Source organism: Orycteropus afer, unplaced genomic scaffold (genome assembly GCF_000298275.1).
Source record: "Orycteropus afer afer isolate SDZICR_OR568_19922 unplaced genomic scaffold, OryAfe1.0 scaffold00061, whole genome shotgun sequence".
Taxonomy (NCBI): domain Eukaryota; kingdom Metazoa; phylum Chordata; class Mammalia; order Tubulidentata; family Orycteropodidae; genus Orycteropus; species Orycteropus afer.
The window spans coordinates 2,955,653-2,974,849 of record NW_006921648.1 but is presented as its reverse complement, the minus strand read 5'-3'; the positions used below and the strand labels follow the sequence as shown (position 1 = coordinate 2,974,849).

At 48.8% G+C, this 19,197-nt stretch overlaps 1 protein-coding gene across 1 annotated transcript in view; it reads left to right on the top strand.

Moving 5' to 3' along the window:
* The first annotated feature begins 437 nt into the window (after nucleotides 1-437).
* ADCY9 (adenylate cyclase 9) overlaps nucleotides 438-19,197 on the top strand; it is a 167,229-nt gene continuing 148,469 nt past the window's right edge. The window contains exon 1 of the mRNA XM_007939578.2: nucleotides 438-2,139. Coding sequence (XP_007937769.1) covers nucleotides 438-2,139 — 1,702 coding nt within the window. The remainder of the gene's footprint in view (nucleotides 2,140-19,197) is intronic.

Here is a 19,197-nt window from a genome sequence, read left to right as displayed (position 1 = left end):
GCCGCCGCCGGGGCGCGCGTTCTGACCGGGAGAGGCTGGTGGGCCGGCGCCCGAGGGCTGAACTTCCCGCAGAGCCGGCTCGGCTGCAGGAACCGCAGCGCGGCGGACGCCACCATCGGGCCGCGCGGCGCGCAGGAGGCAGAGCCGCCTCTCTCGGCTGTGAGCCCTGGAGTGCTAGGTCTGTCCTCAGGGGCATCGTCGGGCTGGACGTGGGGACCGTGGAAGCGCTGGGAAGACATTACGGACGGTTTTTTTAGGGGGCGTCTGGTGCCTGGCCGAGTAGGTGGAGAGAGTAACCACTCTGGAAGTGCATCCCTCCCGGGGCTTTCAGGTGTAGGCGTTTGTGTGGAAACGTCCGTGTAACTCGCCTTTTTTTTTTTTTTTTTTTTGAACAGGTCCCAGCGACCCGGCCCGGGAGGCGCCGAAAGCTCGGCAACATGGCTTCCCCGCCCCCCCAGCAGCTGCTGCATCACCACAGCACCGAGGTGAGCTGCGACTCCAGCGGGGACAGCAACAGTGTGCGGGTCAAGCTCAACCCCAAGCAGCTCTCGTCCGGCAGCCACGCCAAGCACTGCAAGTACAGCATCTCGTCGAGCTGCAGCAGCTCTGGGGACTCCGGGGGCGGGCCGCGGAGGGCGGGCGGCGGTGTCGGCCGCGGGCGCCGGCGGAAGAAGCTGCCACAGCTGTTCGAGAGGGCCTCCGGCCGCTGGTGGGACCCCAAGTTCGACTCGGTGAACCTGGAGGAGGCGTGCATGGAGCGCTGCTTCCCGCAGACCCGGCGCCGCTTCCGCTACGCGCTCTTCTACGTCGGCTTCGCCTGCCTGCTCTGGAGCGTCTACTTCGCGGTCCACATGCGGGCCAGGCTGCTGGTCCTGGCCGCCCCCGCGCTGTGCTTCCTGGTGGTGTGCGCGGGCTTCTATCTGTTGACCTTCACCAGGCTGTATGCCCGGCACTACGTGTGCACCGCACTGGTGCTCGCGCTCCTGGTGTTCGCCCTGACGCTGGCGGTGCAGGTTCAGGTTGTGACGCCTCTCTCAGGGCGCACTGGCAGCTCCAACCACACCCCTGCTGCCAGGCCCCCCGCCAGCTGCCTGTCTCGAGTGGGGAGCTTCTCCATGTGCATCGAAGTGCTCTTGTTGCTGTACACCGTCACGCACTTGCCTTTGTATTTGAGCCTGTTCCTGGGAGTGGCCTACTCTGTCCTCTTTGAGACCTTTGGCCACTATTTCCGAGATGCAGACTGCTTCCCCCCGGCGGTGGCAGGGACCGCGGCCCTGCACTGGGAGCTGCTGAGCAGGGCCCTGCTGCACCTCTGCATCCACGCCATTGGGGTTCACCTGTTCATCATGTCCCAGGTGAGGTCCCGGAGCACCTTCCTCAAGGTGGGGCAGTCCATCATGCACGGGAAGGATCTGGAAGTGGAAAAAGCCCTCAAAGAGAGGATGATCCACTCGGTGATGCCCAGAATCATTGCGGATGACTTAATGAAACAGGGGGATGATGAGAGTGAGAATTCCGTCAAGAGGCACGCCACCTCGAGCCCCAAGAACAGGAAGAAAAAGTCTTCCATACAGAAAGCACCTATAGCCTTCCGCCCCTTTAAAATGCAGCAGATTGAGGAGGTTAGTATTTTGTTTGCAGACATTGTGGGCTTCACCAAGATGAGTGCCAACAAGTCGGCCCATGCCCTGGTGGGGCTCCTGAACGATCTGTTTGGTCGCTTCGACCGCCTGTGTGAGGAGACCAAGTGTGAGAAGATCAGCACCCTGGGGGACTGTTACTACTGTGTGGCTGGCTGTCCTGAGCCCCGTGCGGACCATGCCTACTGCTGCATCGAGATGGGCTTGGGCATGATCAAAGCCATCGAGCAGTTCTGCCAGGAGAAAAAAGAGATGGTGAACATGCGTGTCGGGGTTCACACAGGCACCGTCTTGTGTGGCATCTTGGGCATGCGGAGGTTTAAGTTCGACGTGTGGTCCAATGACGTGAACTTGGCCAACCTCATGGAGCAGCTGGGAGTAGCTGGCAAGGTCCACATTTCGGAAGCCACTGCGAAATACTTAGATGATCGGTACGAGATGGAAGATGGGAAGGTGTGTGAGCGCCTGGGCCAGAGTGTGGTGGCTGACCAGTTGAAAGGTAGGTGTGTTTCTTGGCCTTGCCACCTCCCTCCTAATCCTGTTTGTGTTCACAAAATAAAAATGATTCCAGTCTCTTTCCAGCGTCAGTATCGGAGGCAGATTGGTTGCCTCGGGATACCCGACAAGGGGGGAGTCAGATATCCCAGATCTCTTCACGCTGCAGAGCGTGACCCTGGAGCAGGGTTGACCTCGATGAGACTTCTAGAAGGGTCCACTTTGAAAATGAGTGGACTGGCACAGGCTATTAGTGTGTCTGAAGTGTGTTTCTGAATTTTGGTTGTCCCATGAATGTCAGGGCACTGGAGCACTTTGGCAGCCAACTTTAAACACTGGAAAATGGCCTTTGCAGTTTCTTAGCTTACCCTGGAGTCCTCCTGGAATGTTTCCCTACACCTCTTTGTAAAAACATGAAGAACAAAACATTTCTTCCCTAGTCTTCACTTTCTTTATTGTCAAACTGTTGTTGTTAGGTGTAGTCAAGTTGGTTCCAACTCACAGCAATCCCATACAGTGGAACAAAACATGGCTTGGTCTTGTGCCATACTCACAGTTGTTGCTATGCTTGAGCCCGTTGTTGCAGCCATTGTGTCAGTCCATGTTGTTGAGGGTCTTCCTCTTTCTCACTGACCCTCCATTTACCAAGCATGATGTCTTTCTCCAGGGACTTATCCCTCCTGACGTGTCCAAAGTACATGAGACGAAGTGTCGTTGTCTTTCCTTCTAAGAAACACTCTCGCTGTACTTCTTCCGAGACAGATTTATTTGTTTTTCTGACAGTCTGTGGTACATTCAGTATTCTTCCCCAACACCATGGGAAGGCCTCAGTTGTCAAACTAGGAGTAAGGAAATGGGCTCTGCCCTGCAGGACTTGGAGAAATAGATGGACTTATGTACTGCTGGGTGCACACTGCCTTTTGCCTAGGTCTCCGGGTGCTAAAATGCTTGTGGTTCAACTGTCATGTATTTAGCAGTATGCTATTTATTCTTGGCGTTCATCTTACCACTTAGATCTCAGTATTTTAACACTTGAACTTCTCAGGCCACCAGATGCTTGCCCCCCCCCCCCCCGTGTCCCTCAGGCTCGGATCTGGGCCCTTGTCCCTGGTCATAAGCCCCTTGCTGCTCATTCTTGATGTTCTTACTAGACTGCTGCTTATTTTCCTTGACTTTCCTTATTTTCACATAGGACAAGGAGCGCTGAGGTCTGGGAAGTGATGTTTAAGTAAGTGGGACCAAGAGTAAGCAATCTGAACAGTCGGCTGTAATTCGGACACCTTCTTTTTTGCTTTTTTCTCCTAAACAGTCCTCATGTTTGAGTCACATCTTCGTGATCGAGGGGACCATCTGTTTTGGATGTAGAGGAAGTAACATTGATTTTCACAAGCCTGAATCTGCTCAGCTGGGTCGTGTTTTGTGGTGCCCACACGTTACATAACGACACGGTTGAAAGCCCTAAGAAAGGGAACCCTTGGGAATAAACAGTTTAAGTCCGAGGCACGAGTGTGGAGCTGGGGCACACGGATGTTGGCCCTTGATTTAATCCTGCGTGCTGAATTGGCCTTTATTCTCTCTCTCGGTCATTGGGTGTTTCCGAGGCTAGCTATTTATTTGTTCTGGCAAGAGTGCTTTATCCTTCCCTTGAATTTTCCGTCCTATATTAATTCTTTTAAGTTCAGGAAGAATTTGTGAATGTCGTGGAAAAATGCTTTGCACTGGTCATTGCCTTAACCCAGGAAGTTTCAAAAGCTAAGTTGTCCAGGTCCGAAAGTACGTTCTGCAGTTTGCTTGACTGTTTCTGCTGTCTGCTTTCTCACTGTGCGGGGAGGTGGTGGCTGCTCTTGAGTTGGCAGATAGCAGTGGAATGAGAAGGCAGCTGAAGCCCCTGGTGACATTGTGGCATCTTTGTGACCTGAGTGGGTGGGCTCTAGCCTCAGGTGGTGTTGGCCAGATCCCAGAGTGTGGAATTTGCACAACATTGAAGGAAGTATGTCAGGTCAGAGGATGGTGGCAGTTTTGTAAATTAGACTTTGTGCAGTGTACTTGCATTTTGAGAATAAATAGCCAGGGTGATCATGAAGTGAGTTTGGAAATTGCCAAGTCATTGAATCTCTGGAAATGCCCGTTTTTGTGAATTGAGGTATAATTTTATTTTCAGTTTGTAGATCAAATCTCACTATTCAACAAATTGCTAGAGTGGATGTGTTGGGGTCTTTTATTTATTTATTTTTACCTCAGATAATATAAATTTGGTAAATTAAATATTTTTTTATTTGCTTACATTTTATATTTATAAATGAAAAGTTTTAATCCTGGATTGGGGGTAGGGAAAGATAGAAAACTTAGGTCACCAGTAATTATTTATTCATTTATCTTATGCTGTAGCTTTCTTTAACTCTTTCCCCAAGACCATGATTTTTGTTTTGTTTTGCTCATGTTGAAAACCTGTGTGGACCAGGCTCAGTAATAGAGCACATCTACCAAACTTCCCAACCCTTTCAAAAGCACATAGTCCTACTCTCCTGAAGTTGTACAAAGCTGATAGGCTGAGAAGACCTTTTTTATTCCTGTGGCAAAACTTAACATAAAAACCAAACCCAAACTCACTGCCATCGAGTCAGATCTGACTCATAGCGAGCCCTCCTGGGGTTTCTGAGGTGGTATCACTATGGAAGTAGATTGCCCAGTCTTCCTTCTGAGGAGTGGCTGGTGGGTTTGAACTGCCAGCCTTCTGGTTAACAGTCAAGTGCCTTAGGCACTACGCCACCAGAGCTCCCCCTAAACTTAACATTTGTAAGATTTATTTTAGTCTTCTATTTTTGGGCTAAGGAGTTCTGGTGGTGGTGTAGTGGTTAAGTCATTTGGCTGCTAATCAGAAGATCAGTGGTTTGAACCTGCTGGCCACTCTGTGGAAGAAAGATGGGGTAGTCTGCTTCTGTAAAGATTTTCATAGTGGGGCTTGCTGTGAGTTGGAGTTGACTCAATGGCAGTGAGTTTGGTTTTTGAGTTTATCTTTGAGCTGGTGCCTGATAGTCTTTCTATCTACAATGTTAGGTATTAGCTTTTACCTCCTATCACCTTTGCTGATAGTGGGGTTAAAAGGTACCCAGTAGAGAACTCTGTGGAAGTCAACGTCAGTAGAGTAAACAGAGGATGCTGGAACCAGCCCAGCAGGGTAAGAGGAAGCTGTTGTGGTTGGATGCTGTCAAGTTGATTCTGACTCGGAGCAACCCCATATGGTAGCACTGTCTCATAGCATTTCCTAGGCTGTCATTTTTTTTTTTTCCTTTAAATTTTATTTTGTTGTTGTTAAAAATATACACAGCAAAATATACACCAATTTAACAGTTTCTACATGTACAATTCAGTGACATTGATTACATTGTTCAAGTTGTGCAACCATTTTCACCCTCTTTTTCTGAATGTAAGGTGCTCTGGTGGGTGTAGTGGTTAAAGCATTTGGCTGCTAACCAAAAGGTTGGTTTGAACCTATCAGTCGCTCCATGAAAGGAAGATTTAAAGCCTTGGAAACCCAATGTGGGTTGCTATGAGTCAGGATTGACTCAATGGCAGTGAGTTTGGATTTTTGGCTTTTTAAGTCCTACACTATTAACATTACCTCACTGCCCCCTAAGTTTCCTATCTAATCTTTCGAGTTGCTGTTGTCAATTTGATTTTACATGGCTAGATCTTAAGAGCATAATGCAGAACACAGATCTAGTTAAGCTGAACAGTTTAAGGTAATTTAAGGAATATTTGTGGTTTAAGGTTTAAAAATCATCTCAGGGCAGCGATTTCAGGGGTTTGTCCAGCCTCCATGGCTCCAGAAAATCTAGAGTCCATGAGAATTTGAAATTCTGTATTTTTCTCCTTTTGATCAAGATTCTACTATGGAATCTTTGATCAAAATCTTCAGTGATGGTAGCTGGACACCCTCCATCTCTTCTGCTCTCATGGCAAAGGAGGCACTTGTTTATATAGGCAATTAGCCACACATCCCATGTCCTCTTCCTGTTCCTGACTCTCCTTCTTCCTCTGTTGATTCAGGTGAATAGAGACTAAGTGTCGTGTCTTCATGGCTCCTTGCTAGGCTGTAATCTTTATGGAACTAAATTGCTAAATCTTTCTCCCATGGAGTGGCTAGTAGGCTCGAACCACCACCCTTTTGTTAGCAGCCAGGCATTTACCCATTGTGCATGAGGGCTCCTGAGAGGAAGCTATTCCTGTGTAATTTACCTGAAGAGGTTTTGTGAAGAGTGGAATTTCATTACTTCTGTCCATTCACTCAGTCACTAGAACATTTGTGCCTCTGCTGTGCATCTTCAATGAGGATGTAAAGAAGGGTGCGTGACAGTCCTGACCTCAGCTCGTGAGCTCAGTTATAAATGTCACAGGGCCCAGGAATGCTTTCAAGGGGTACAGGCACTTGAGGTGGGTCTTGAGATCAAGCTCCGTTCTCCAGGTAGGTAGATTGAATAAAGAGCATTCCATGCAAAGAGAATAGCATGTGCTGGGGCTTGGAATTGTGTTTCTAGGTGGGGTGAGGAAATTGTAAGTCATTCATTAGGACTTAGAGAGACTACTGGCAAGGATGGCTGTTGGCAACATGAGAAGGAATTTGGATGAAGAGCCCTAAACAGGAGAGTTGAGAGATGTGATGTGCAGTTTTAGAAGCTCAGTCTCTCCATTCTAAGGAGTGAGTTGAAGAGTGTGAGACCAGGGATCCAGGCTGGGGTGATGAAGGCCTGAACTGAGGGAACAGCAGTGGTACTGAGATGATGGGACTAGTGTGAGCAGTGTTAAAGGAGAAACTTGCTGGGATGTGGAGCCAGATTTCAACAGAGGACTGGGGGCTTGGTTGGGTTAGGAGATAGCGTCTTAAGTTTCTGGAGTTGACCAGGAGACAGTTTGGAATCAGACTTGGAGTCAGGAATGGGCGTGAGGCCTTTGATGTTTCCTCGGTCTGCAGGAAGAATGCAGGATCGGGTTGCAGAAGTGAAACAGGCCAGGACCCCCCTGGCTTAGTCCTTCCTTCCTTCTACAAGCGTTCATTTTGTGCTAGGCACAGTTCTAGGTGCTGGGGTTACAGCAGTAAACAAAACAGGTAACAGTTCTACCTTCGTGAGCCCCTGCTTTCACAGGGGAGCCACACACAAGCAAATCTGTGAAACAGAGTTTGTTCCCCGAGTTCTCAGAGTACAACACGGAGCAGGAAGGGGAGCATGGTGTGTGTGGGGTGTGCGTGAATTTTCGGAACAGGTGGCTGCTAGCTGAGAGGAATGTTGAAGGATTTTCAACATGGGACTGGGATTTTGGAAATGATACCTCCACAAAACAAAAACAAAAACAAAACCAGTGAGGAACATTTTCTTAAAGGTACGGAGACAGGATCTGATCTGAGTGACGGGAAGAAGGGCCCTTCCCTAGCGTTTGGGGTGAACCACGAGCCCTAACTGGGTCCCAGCTGTCTTGTTCTACCTCAGGGCCACAAGCATAAAAAAAAAAAAAAAAAAAAGAGGGTAAGGGATATAAGCTAGATCTGTTGGCTTTTCCAGGGCAGAGACAAGAACGTGAACTGTCAGAAAATAGCTGCAGACATCTTATTTCCCACCCTTCAGTATTAGGAAGACAAACACCAACACCAGTGGTTCTGTGTTTGTAGACAGGGATCTCAAGCAACATCGTACTGTCAGATGCAGAAATGAAAAAAGACTTTTTGCAGGCTTGCTTCCGGCTTGTGGAGTAGCTAGGGGAAGGGCTCACTCACCCACTGGCCACTTGAGCAGCTGAGCCCTTTGTTTTTTGCTGATGTTGTCAGGTGCCTGTTAGTCACTTCTGACTCAGAAACCCTATATGAGAATAGAACTTTCCTGTTGGGATTTCTAGGCTGTAATCTTTAAGGGATCAGATTTCTAGGTCTGTCTCCTGCAGAGTGGCTAGTGGGTTCAAACCACCAACCTTTCGATTAGCAGCTGAACTCTTAATCATTGTGCAACCACGGCTCCTTTTTTTTGGCCAGTAGGTGGCATTTAAGAAGAGTTCCTGTCTAGCCTCTGCTGGGGACCGCTCCTCACACTGACACCAGGCTGAGGCACCTGTAGTACTTCAGCCTTCGCCCAAAGGGGCCCAATACCAAAAATAAAAAAAGGTTCCCAGCAGGTGTAGGCCTGCCAGCTGACACTTAAGCCCTGGTGCCAGGTTCCAGTTTTGGGTGCAGTTTGCTTGCTCGGGTGCCGCCCTTCCCAGGTGGAGCATTGACTTTCTTGTCCCCACCTGAGCATGTGAGCCTTGCCACTGTGGTGGCAACCTGTTAGCTGACAGCCTAGTCTGCTAAGTTCAGGCTTCTCTCAGGCCCATGGAGATACAGCCTCTTGGACAGGGCTTCTGTACACACACTTCCATGAGACTCATCGGGGAACTGGAGATGCCAGTTCAGGCCAAGGGATGGTGGGATGCAGGGCGTCCAGCTGGACTGGAGGGTTCGTGTTCAAAGCTCTGCTGTTGGGAAGCAAGTGGCAGAAATTTTGACTTGACCGCTGGCATAGGAGAAGACAAACAGCCAGGCTCGGGCAAACCCTGGTCAATTTATTCAGATCTTTGCAGGTGAAATGATATGCTGCCGGTGAGGACCACACAGCTGCTGATTCTGTGGATAAGCTTTTGAGTTGAATCAGCCTTTGGCAAAGCAAGTTAAACCTCAGGTTTCCTGACTTGCTGGTGGGATGAAGGTGGGAGGAAGGAAAGCCTTTTCAGGTAGACTTACTAAGAAAGGGAAAGTGAAGGAGGAGGGGGGTTGTCAGATATGTAGGATTCTCCCTTATCAGCCATCTGGCTCAGTAATGATCTTGTTTCTTTTCACTGGTCATTGTTGCCTAGGTACTTTACTGTGGAGTGACAATCTTGGGGGAAAAACAAAACAAAAACCCATAAAACTTCCCATTGTGTGAAAGGAGTGCTGGTGGCACAGTGGTGAAAGCATTCGGCTGTGAACCAAAAGGCTGGCAGTTCAAACCCAGCAACCGTTCCATGGGAGAATGATGGGGCAGTCCGCAGTCTGCTTGCTTAAAGATTGACAGCCTTGGAAATTCTCTAGAGCAGTTCCATTCTGTCCTCTAGGATCGCTACGAGTCAGAATTGACTCCACGGCAGTGGATTTGGTTTTCTTACGGGTGTGGGTGTGTTTGCCTCTGTCAGTTGCGTGGTGGTTTCTGTGTTGGGATTTCTGTTGGGGTCTCAATATTGTAGGAGTATCGTCATTAACATGAGGTTGCCACAGGCCTGTTTTCCTGGGGGTGGACAGGAAGCTGTCCACTGGCCGCTAAGTGGCTCTGGCATCATTTGTGCTCTGCATCTGAGATATCTAAAGGCCCCCAACAGGAGTTAGCATCCTCGGGGGGAATGTCACAACAAGGTGAGAGTGTTTGAAACTAGAAGGGGATGAAGTACGAGGTCTAGACTGGCAGATGGTAACACTGAGCACAAGTAAAGGGACTACATCAGAGGTAGCAGTGGCCTCAGTAGCTGGCTCCGGCCACCACAGACAGAGAGCTGGCCCAGGCCGGGGGGGGGTGTCTCCCCTGGGAAGCATGTAAGACAGTGGCATTCCTGTCAGTCTTGTTGATGTACCTGGTACACTGTGCCACCCATGCCAGTCAGTAGCTAAACTTGAGTTAACTTTGGCAAAGGACACTGCACGAAACTGGCTTGCTCTTATCTATTAAGTTTTTTGCTCTGTTACCCTAGCATATGGCAGTTTTGTGCTTCTGCAAATGCCTGGCATCCTCGGGGCTTGTTCCTGTAGATTAGGCTGAAGGATCAAGCCCTACAGAGGCTGATGGTGGAGGGGGTGGCAGAGGCGGTAATGGGAGTACTGGCTGTAGCATTGGCCCAGGCAGTGGGGTCACTGGAATACAGAGCCACATTTGAGAATGGGCTGAAGTTCTGGGACTGGGTCATCAGGGATGGCTGTGAACGGCTTAGGAGACTTTCCCTAGCCAGTGAGTCTCAGCTCTTTGGTCTCAAGATCCCTTTAAACCCCTAACAATTCTTGGGGCTGCTAAAGAGCTTTTCTTCATGTTAGTGTCATTGGTATTTTCCATGTGAGACATTAAAGCAAACCCAAATTTTTAAATATATATTAATTTGTTTCAAAATAACAAACCTATTGCACACACTGCACAGGACCCCCCCCAAAAAAAACAAACAAACCAAACTCACTGCTGTTGAGGTGGTAGATCTTTACGGTAGATTGCCCAGTCTTCCTTCTGAGGAGTGGCTGGTGGGTTTGAACTACCAACTTTCTGGTTAACAGTCATATGCCTTAGGCACTACACCACCAGAGCTACAGGAGCCCCTCAGTGGTTGTTCTGGTTACCTAGGGCCGCTCTGACAAGACTATACCACAAATGGGATGGCCTTAATAAACAGGAGTTTATTCTTACAATTTAGAGGCTTTAAGTCCAAGTTCAAAGTGCCAAGGTCTAGGGGCTGGGTGAAAGCCCCTCAGCCTTGGGGTCCAGCTCTGCCTCCATCTCCCAGCCCACTGAAGCTAGAGACTTTTCTTCACTCAGACAGCTGCTGGCTGCTGAGGCTGCCAAGCCCAAGGTTGATGTTCCAGTTCCCTAGTGCTGCTCTGACAGGAATATACCACAAATGGGATGGCCTTATTAAACAGGACTTTATTCTTAAAATTTGGAGGATTTAAGTCCAAGTTCAGAGTGCTAGGCTCTAGGGGCTGGGTGAAAGCCCTTCAACCTTGCGGTTCAGCTCTGCCTCCTGCTCCTGGCCCACTGGAGCTAGAGGCGTTTCTTCACTTAGACAGCAGCTGTTGGCTGTTGAGGCTGAGAAGCCCCAAGGTTGACAAGTAAAAAGGTACAGTCCCGATGTTAGCAATCCACACGGCAGGCCATTAAGTCCACTGTAAGTCTCAAGGTCGGCAGAGCATAGCAGGCTGCTGAGCAACGACACGGCTACCTGCAGGGTCCAAGCGTGCCATAGGCTAGAGGCCATTCCCAAGACTTCTTATATGTAGGAAGCAGACCACATTCCAAAGGCAGCTACTCAGCTGCTTGTGGTACATCCCACTATGGAGTTGATTACCAGTCTCATCATGGGGAGTACTACCACCAACTGCCCAGCCACTCAACCAGGCCCAGCCATGATGACACACAAACATAACCACCACAGTGGTGTAAATAGTTAAGCACTCGACTATTCACTGAAAGGTTGGTGGTTTGAACCCACTCAGAGACACCTTAGAAGACCAGGTGATCTGTGTCCAGAAGGCCATAGCGCTAAAAACCCAGTGGAATACAGTCTGAGACTGACCCACGTGAGTGTTGATTTGATGGTAGCTGGTATCTGTTGTGTGAAAATATATAGCACATAAATTTTATTTTTCCTAAATTTTATTTATTTTTGTTGTTGTTGTTGCAAATATACCCAGCAAGGCATAGACCAGCTCAGCAGTTTCTGCGCGTCATTCAGCGAAACTGACATTCTCAGGGGCATGCGACCCTTCTCACCCTCCTTCTCTGAGTTGTCCCTCCTCCATTAACATCAACTCATAGTGCCCAGGGCTCCTGTCTCATGTTTGGGGACACTGTTGTCTCTCCGATCCCAGAGAGACAGCTCTCAAAAGAGCCCGATGCTCAAGGTGGACCTTTTTTTCCAGTTAAGCCACACTGTGGTGCAGTTTTAAGGAGACTTCAGGGGATATTTTTAGTTTAAGGTTTACAGATGTTCTCAGGGCAGAAAAACAATAAGATGTTTTTACAAAGATAACTATTTTGAGATGTAACAAGGAAGTTTAGTGAGCAGAGTGGCAGTGTTGTACGTTTTTGCAGGTCTCCTCAGCGTCTGGGTTTATCAGAAGCCACTGATTCTCTCCTCCATGTCAGCATCCAATGTGTTTCGGGATGTTTTGGTTCAAGGATGAGTAGAAAGTGTGGCCTGCCGGGGTGTGTGGTGGGGAAGGGCAGAGCATCTCAGTAGCCTTTGGGGTAACCGTATGTGTTCTTTGATGCTGCCCCAGCGCTTGGCAGGCAGGAGTGCCATAAGGCTTGCTCGCGTGGGACCATACCTTACAGGCGAATCTGTGCTCTGTTACATAGGATGCACTGGAGGTTCCGGGAGCCGCGGTGCTCAGAGGTGAGGTTTATACCATCAGGCGGTCATTGGAAAACAGTGGTTTCCTGTGATATGCACGTCTTCCACATGTTGACTTCAGCACACTCTTTAGATATTGGGAAGGTGTCAGCTTCACAGGGGTGGGTTTAAGTTTTCCAAAATTCTAATTTTCTCTTGAAAGTTTGATTGTTATCATTGGGTAACATATAGTGGCAGTTTTTCCTTGAAGTGACAAACTCATTTTTCCCTTTGTTGAGGAGTGACCTGTTAAAACACAGCAGTCCAAGTGGCTGGTGTTTGCCCATCAGTCACGTAGACACGCTGTGCAATCAAAAGTGGCTTGTTCAGCTGCCAACACAAACAGTCGCCCGTGTGGGCTTTTCACAGCTGTTTGACCATCTTCAGTAAGTGCTTCCAACATGCTCCCCATTTCCTCCCATCAGATAATAAAGAGAGGTAGACTCGAGGCTGAGGTTCAGTGGGGATTCATTTGCTTCAGCGAGGATAGGCTTATGGGACACTGACCTGCTCCCCTGCGAGTGGGCGTGGCCTGCGCTGCCAGCCTGCCTGCTGGCCCGGCTGTGGGCCGCCGCCTCGCCTCGCCGTGTGCTCAGGGCCAGCAGCTCTGCCGCCCTTGCTTTGACTGTCAGTGCAAAAAAGACAAATAAGGTTGTAGGACAGGTGCCCTGCTGGCGCAGGGCTTAAGTGCTCAGCTGTCGATGGAAAGGTTGGCGGTTTGAAACCTCTCAGTGGCTCTGAGGGAGAGAGACCTGGTGCTCTGCCCCTGTAAAGATGACAGCCCAGGAGACTGTGGGGTGCTCTGCCCTGTCCCAGGGGGTTGCTGTGTGTTAGGATGCACTCGATGGTGCCCAACATCAGTAGCATTACTGGGAAGACGGTTGTGACCGTGCAGATTCCCTCCAAGAGTTTTGGGGACCCTGTGGGTCTGTGCACCATGTTTGGGGCCACTGCTCCCTTACACTGGAACTCAGGGAGACTAGATGTGGTTTCCCACTGGGGGGAGTCACGTTTGGTGCTGCGGAAGCCTTCTTTCCCCTTCCCTCGGTTTGGGGCACGTCTTCTGTAATCTGGTGGCAAACCCGGACCACACTGGGGGCTGTGATTGTGTCTGCTTCTCAGATTAAAAAGGGCAAGTGTCCAGAACACAAAGGCATTGATGGTTCGCGCTGGCTGCACTGCAGCTGCCAACCTCGGTAGTTCATTTACTGACACCCCAGAGAGTTGCAACAGTATTTGCTCCGGGGCTGCTGTGGGGCTCCGGGGCTGCTGTGGTGCCCCAGGGCTGCTTTGGGACTCCAGGGCTTTGAGGTACTTCTGATGATGTGGCTTGGTAATTGAGAGATTATGGGGAAATCTTCAGCTTTGAGACTCTGGGGAAACTGGCTGAGTTTGAACTAAAGCAATTTTCAGCTCCATGTTTTCCACTGTGAGAGCAGTCAGCTGTTTAACTACTGAACGAGCTCCTACTGTCTGTGAGGCCTGGACTAGGGTCTAGGATCCCCTGTGGCACAGTGGCTAGAGCACTTAGCTGCTAACTGAAGGTCAGTGGTTCAAACCCACCAGCAGCTCCATGGGAGAAAGATGTGACAGTCTGCTTCCATAAAGATTTCAGCCTAGGTAACCCAGTGGGGCAGCTCTACCCTGTTCTATGGGGTCACTGTGAACCAGGCTTGGCTCAGTAGCACTGGGTTTGTTTTTTGGTTGGGACTAGGTTCTGCAGGGGAGCTCTGGTAGCATAGTGGCTAAGACACTTGCCTGCTAACCAGACGGCTGGTGGTTCAAACCCACCAGCCACTCCTCGGAAGGAAGGTTGGGCAATCCTACTTCCGTAGTGATACTGTCTCGGAAACCCAAGGAGGGGTCGCTATGAGTCAGGTTTGACTCGACGGCACATAACTACAACACCAAGGTTCTGCAGATAGAGCTGTGGCCCCTGCCCTCTCAGAGCATACAGCCTAGATGGGGAAGCAGACATTCATCAAATAGTCACCCCCATTTTATGGGTGAGGGGATGAAGGCACAGAGAGGTTAAGTGATTTCTGTGGTCACAGAGCTAGAAAGGGCTCCTAAGTGGTAGAGCCGGTAGTTAAATCCACCGGCTTTGCTGGTGTGCAGTAGCATGCGCCTCACAGAATTGTGAGGATTAAGTTCTTAGAGCAGCACTTGCCCCAGAACTCAGCAGAGACTAGATTGACTAGCTGATGTCACCGAGTCTGGGGCGGTTTTCTCAGCAGCACCACCACCTTTCTGTAGCTCTTTCCAGCGTGTCTGCACGTGCCGTCTGTCTGCCCTCGGCAGGTCCTTGTGTCCAGGGAGCGCGTAAGTCACGTGTATGTTGCGGCCACTGGCTTCTATCCCCCTGTACCAGTCTTCAGATGAAGTTGGTTTTCTAACATCCTCCAAAGGTGACCAGTGACTTTATTCAGGTAACAGGGGATACTTGGGTTTTGCTTTCTTGATGTCTTTTGGATGCTCACATTGTCCCACCGTGAGCCTGTGGGTTGGCTCCCGAGAGTCCTGTCTGTGCCATCCAGCAGCCTCAGAGAGCTTCCCTGCCTGTTCAGCACCGCTTCCGAGGCGTAGAGAAATTACAGGTATCGGAATGTCAATACTTCTGGTTGTCTGATGCTTGTTCAGAGTGACTGAGCGGAAGCGTACCTTCTCCCCTGTGTGAGAAGAGAATAAATAGCATGTACGTGTATATATCTCAAATGTTTAATAACACGCCACTGACGATCTCCTGCACCTCCCGGCTCTTAGAAGCATTAATTTACATTCATACAGCTGACAGAGCGAGCGGCATTTCTTTCTGAGACGTCCTCCTGCTGATGCCTATGGAGGGTACGTGCTTGTGAGTGTTGGCCAATGGTGATAAAGCGTAATCAGATCCAAGGAATCCAGGCCAAAACGTGCATTACCCGTTCGCAGACTGGGGAGCACAGCCAGCAGGCCCCATCCCCAAGGCTGTGGCGGAAGGTTCCGGAAGGCCCAGCTCTAGCAGTTTCCTTCCACAGGCCTTGCTGTGACTAGTGCCTCTTGGAACGGGGCCCTGCAGCGGCCCCGCCACTCTCCTTTCCGTCTCGTGTTCTTGTACTCCTGCACCCCGCGAGAACGGCAGCTGCTCGTGAGCGGAGATTTTCCGACGTGCTCTTTACTGCTGTTCTCCTCCTACTGGTTGTGGCCGAGTCGCCCGCCTCGTGGTGACCTTACAAGTAAGAGAGCATGCGGTGCCGGGCCCGGCACCATCTGCACCAGCTTTAAGGCTGCTCTGGCTTTATTATGTCACGGTGCTGGGAACCGAGTCGGGCGTGGACGCTGAAACCTGGGAGAGCTGGCCCATGACGGGACTGCCGTGTTTTCCTGGGTCCTGCCAGTGTTCCACCTTTGATGGGGGCTGTCTTCCCACTTTCCTAGTGCTTGCTTTCGTGGGAAGTATTTGTGCTTCTTGTCTCTGATGGGTTTCTGCCTTATGTAGAAGCCTTATCCGGCTGTCAGGTTTTACTGGTAGATGCTCAGTGATGTTTAACGAATGAATGAAGGAATGGATGTTGAATTCCTCACACAGTACCTGTGGGCACTCTGCTGTGTGGGAAACCACACCTAGGACATCTACACAAAACAGGCTAGACTGGAAGAGAGGCAGCCACTGTCTTGCTGCAGATGGTGGAATGTTGGTTCCCGAGGTCACGGCTGGGCTCTGAGAGGGCCGGGCAGCTGGCCGCGGGGAGGGGGCACAGCCCGGAAAACGTGCGCTGCGACCCACGGCTGAGTTTAGGCAGTCGCCTGTGCCCTTGGGAGGGGAGGTTTCACCGGTGTGCACATCTCTGCCGCCACTGCTGTTCCTCCTGGTTCTTACTTGATGAGCACCTGTGCACGTGAGGACGCAGCCTACCCTTTTCTGGGCACGGTTCCAGGAGAGTCTTGCTGCATAACTTCCAGCATTTTTATGTAATGCTATTAAATTCTGTTTTGTTTTTTTTTCCTTCCAAAGAAAAAGTGTCCTGGAGGCCTCTTTTGGGTCATTGATTATTGATGTTGGAGATATTTGGGAAACACTGCACTTTTTCCTTCTTTTGCAATTTCATTTGGAGGGGGGACAAAACCCACACGCTCACGATTTGTTTTCTTGCACCTGGATTTAAAAGGAACCCTGGTGATGCAGTGGTTAAAATGCTCGCCTGACAACCAAGAGGTTGGTTCAAACCCACCAGCTGCTCCGTGAGAGAAAGATGCGTCGGTCTGCTTCTGTAAACATGACAGCCTTGGAATCCCTGTGAGGCAGGTCTCCTGTGTCCTGCAGGGTCACGAGCAGTCGGAATACCCTCAGCAGCACTGCGCTGGGGTGTCACGATGCAGTCTGCTATGACCTTTTAAGTCAAAGGGTCTAATTCTCGTTGGTGAGTTAGTCTTACCCGATTAAGTGTTACTATTGAGAGTCCCTGGATTGCATTGGGGTCTATAACTTGGTACGTGAGTCCTTCCCCCAATGAAAATGCTGCTTGTGATCATCGCTGGTAATTTTGGTTTTGCAAATGTGCTCTTGCAGAAATGGGGAGTTTTGTAAAGGAAAGTGCTTTTATAGAATTTTCTTATTTTTTTTTTTTAAACGAATTTCTTTTGGTAGATGACCTTTCTGCCTTCCACTAACCAGTGAAAAATTTGCACTTTTGGGCAAATTATTGAATCGGTCTGTTTTTCAGTTTGTGTTTGTAAAACGTGGTGTTTGAGTGAGCTGTGCTTTATGGTCCCGCATTCTCCAAGGGTTAACTGAGGCTTGAATATGGTAGGGGATGGTGCTTGTTCTTTTTTTTTTTTTTTTAATTTTATTTTGTCATTGAGAATACACACAGCAAAATTTATACCAACTGAGCAGTGTCTGCATGGGCAGTTCAGTGACACTATGACATTCTTTGAATTGTGCAAACATTCTCACCCTCGTTTTCTGAATTGTTCATCCTCTATTAATATCAGCTTACTGTCCCCTAAGCTTCCTGTCTAATGTTTTGAGTTGCTCTTGTTGCTTTGATTCCATACGTTGTTGTTGTTAGGTGCCGTTGAGTCAGCTCTGACTCATAGTGACCCTGTGTACGAAGAATGAAGCACTGCCCGGTCCTGCACCAGCCTCACAGTCCTTGCTATACCTGGGCCCGTTGGCGCAGCCACTGTGTCAGTCCGTCTCATGGAGGGTCTTCCACTTTTTTCACTGACCCTCCACTTTACCAAACAAATCCTTCTCCAGGGAATGCTCCCCTCTGACAACACGACCAAAGTGGATGAGACGAAGTCTCAGCATTCTCGCTTCCAAGGAGCATTCTAGCTGTACTTCTTCCAGGACAGATTTGTTCATGCTTCTAGCAGTCCATGGTACTTTTGGTATTCTTCACTGACACAACTCAAAAGCATCAACTCTTCTTCGGTCTTCCTTATTCATTATCCAGCTTTCACACATTTGTGAGGTTATTGAAAATACCATGGCTTGGGTAAAGTGCACATTAGTCTTCAAAGTGAAATCTTTGCTCTTCAGCACTTTAAAGAGGTCCTTTGCAGCACATTGCCCTGTGCAATGTGTCATCTGACGTCTTGACTGCTGCTTCCATTGGTGTTGATTGTGGAAATCTTTGACAACTTCAGTCTTTGTTCCATTTATCGTGATGCTGCTTATTGGTCCAGTTGTGAGGATTTTCGTTTTCTTTATGTTGCGATGTAATCTGTACTGCAGACTGTAGTCTTCAGTCTTCATCAGCAAGTGCTTCAAGTCATCTTCACTTCCAGCGAGTAAAGTTGTATTGTCTGCATATTGCAGGTTGTTAATTATTCTTCCTCCAATCCTGATGCCACATTCTTCTTCGTATAGCCCAGCTTCTCAGATTATTTGCTTAGTGTACAGATTGAATAAGAATGGTGAAAGGATAAAACCCTGACACACTCCCTTCTTGATTTTAAACCATGTAGTGTCCCCTTGTTCTGTTGAATGACAGCCTCCTGATCTATGTACAGGTTCCTCATGAGTACAATTAAGTGTCCTGGAATCCCCATTCTTCTCAGTGTTATCCACAATTTGTTATGATCCACACAATGGAATGCTTTTGCATAGTCAATAAAACACAAGTAAACATCTTCCTGGTATTCTTTGCTTTGAGCCAGTATCCATCTGACAGCAGCAGTAATAGCTCTCACTCCACATGCTCTTCTGTATTCAGCTTGCATTTTTGGAAGTTCTCTGTCAATAGATTGCTGCAACCGTTTTTTAATTATCTTCAGTAAGATTTTACTTGCATGTGATATTAATGACACTGTTTGATAATTTCCACATTCTGTGGGATCACCTCTCTTTAGAGTGGGTACAAATATGGATCTCTTCCAGTCAGTTGGCCAGGTAGCTGCCTTCCAAATCTCTTGGCATAGACGAGTGAGTGCCTGGAGTGTGACATCGTTTGTTGAAACATCTCAGTGGGTTTTCCGTCAATTCCTGGAGCCTTGTTCTTCGCCAGTTTCTTCAGTGAAGCTTCAGCTTGTTCCTTCAGTACCATTGGTTCTTGATCACATGCCACCTCCTGAAATGGATGAACATCAAGCAATTCTTTTGGTACAGTGACTGTATATTTTTTCCATCTTCTTTTGATGTTTCCTGCCTGAGTTGCTATTTTTCCCATAGAATCATTAGTATTGCATCTTGAGGCTTGAGTTTTTTCTTCAGTTTTTTCAGCTTGAGAAATGCCGAGTGTGTTCGTCCCTTTTGGTTTTCTAACACTAGATATTTGCACATTTCATTGTAATAATTGACTTTGTCTTCTCCAGCTGCTTTTTGAAATCTTCTGTTTAGCTCTTTTATCTTGTCATGTTTTCCATTTGCTTTAGCTACTCTCTCTATTCAAGAGTAAGTTTCAGAGTCTCTTCTGACATCCATTTT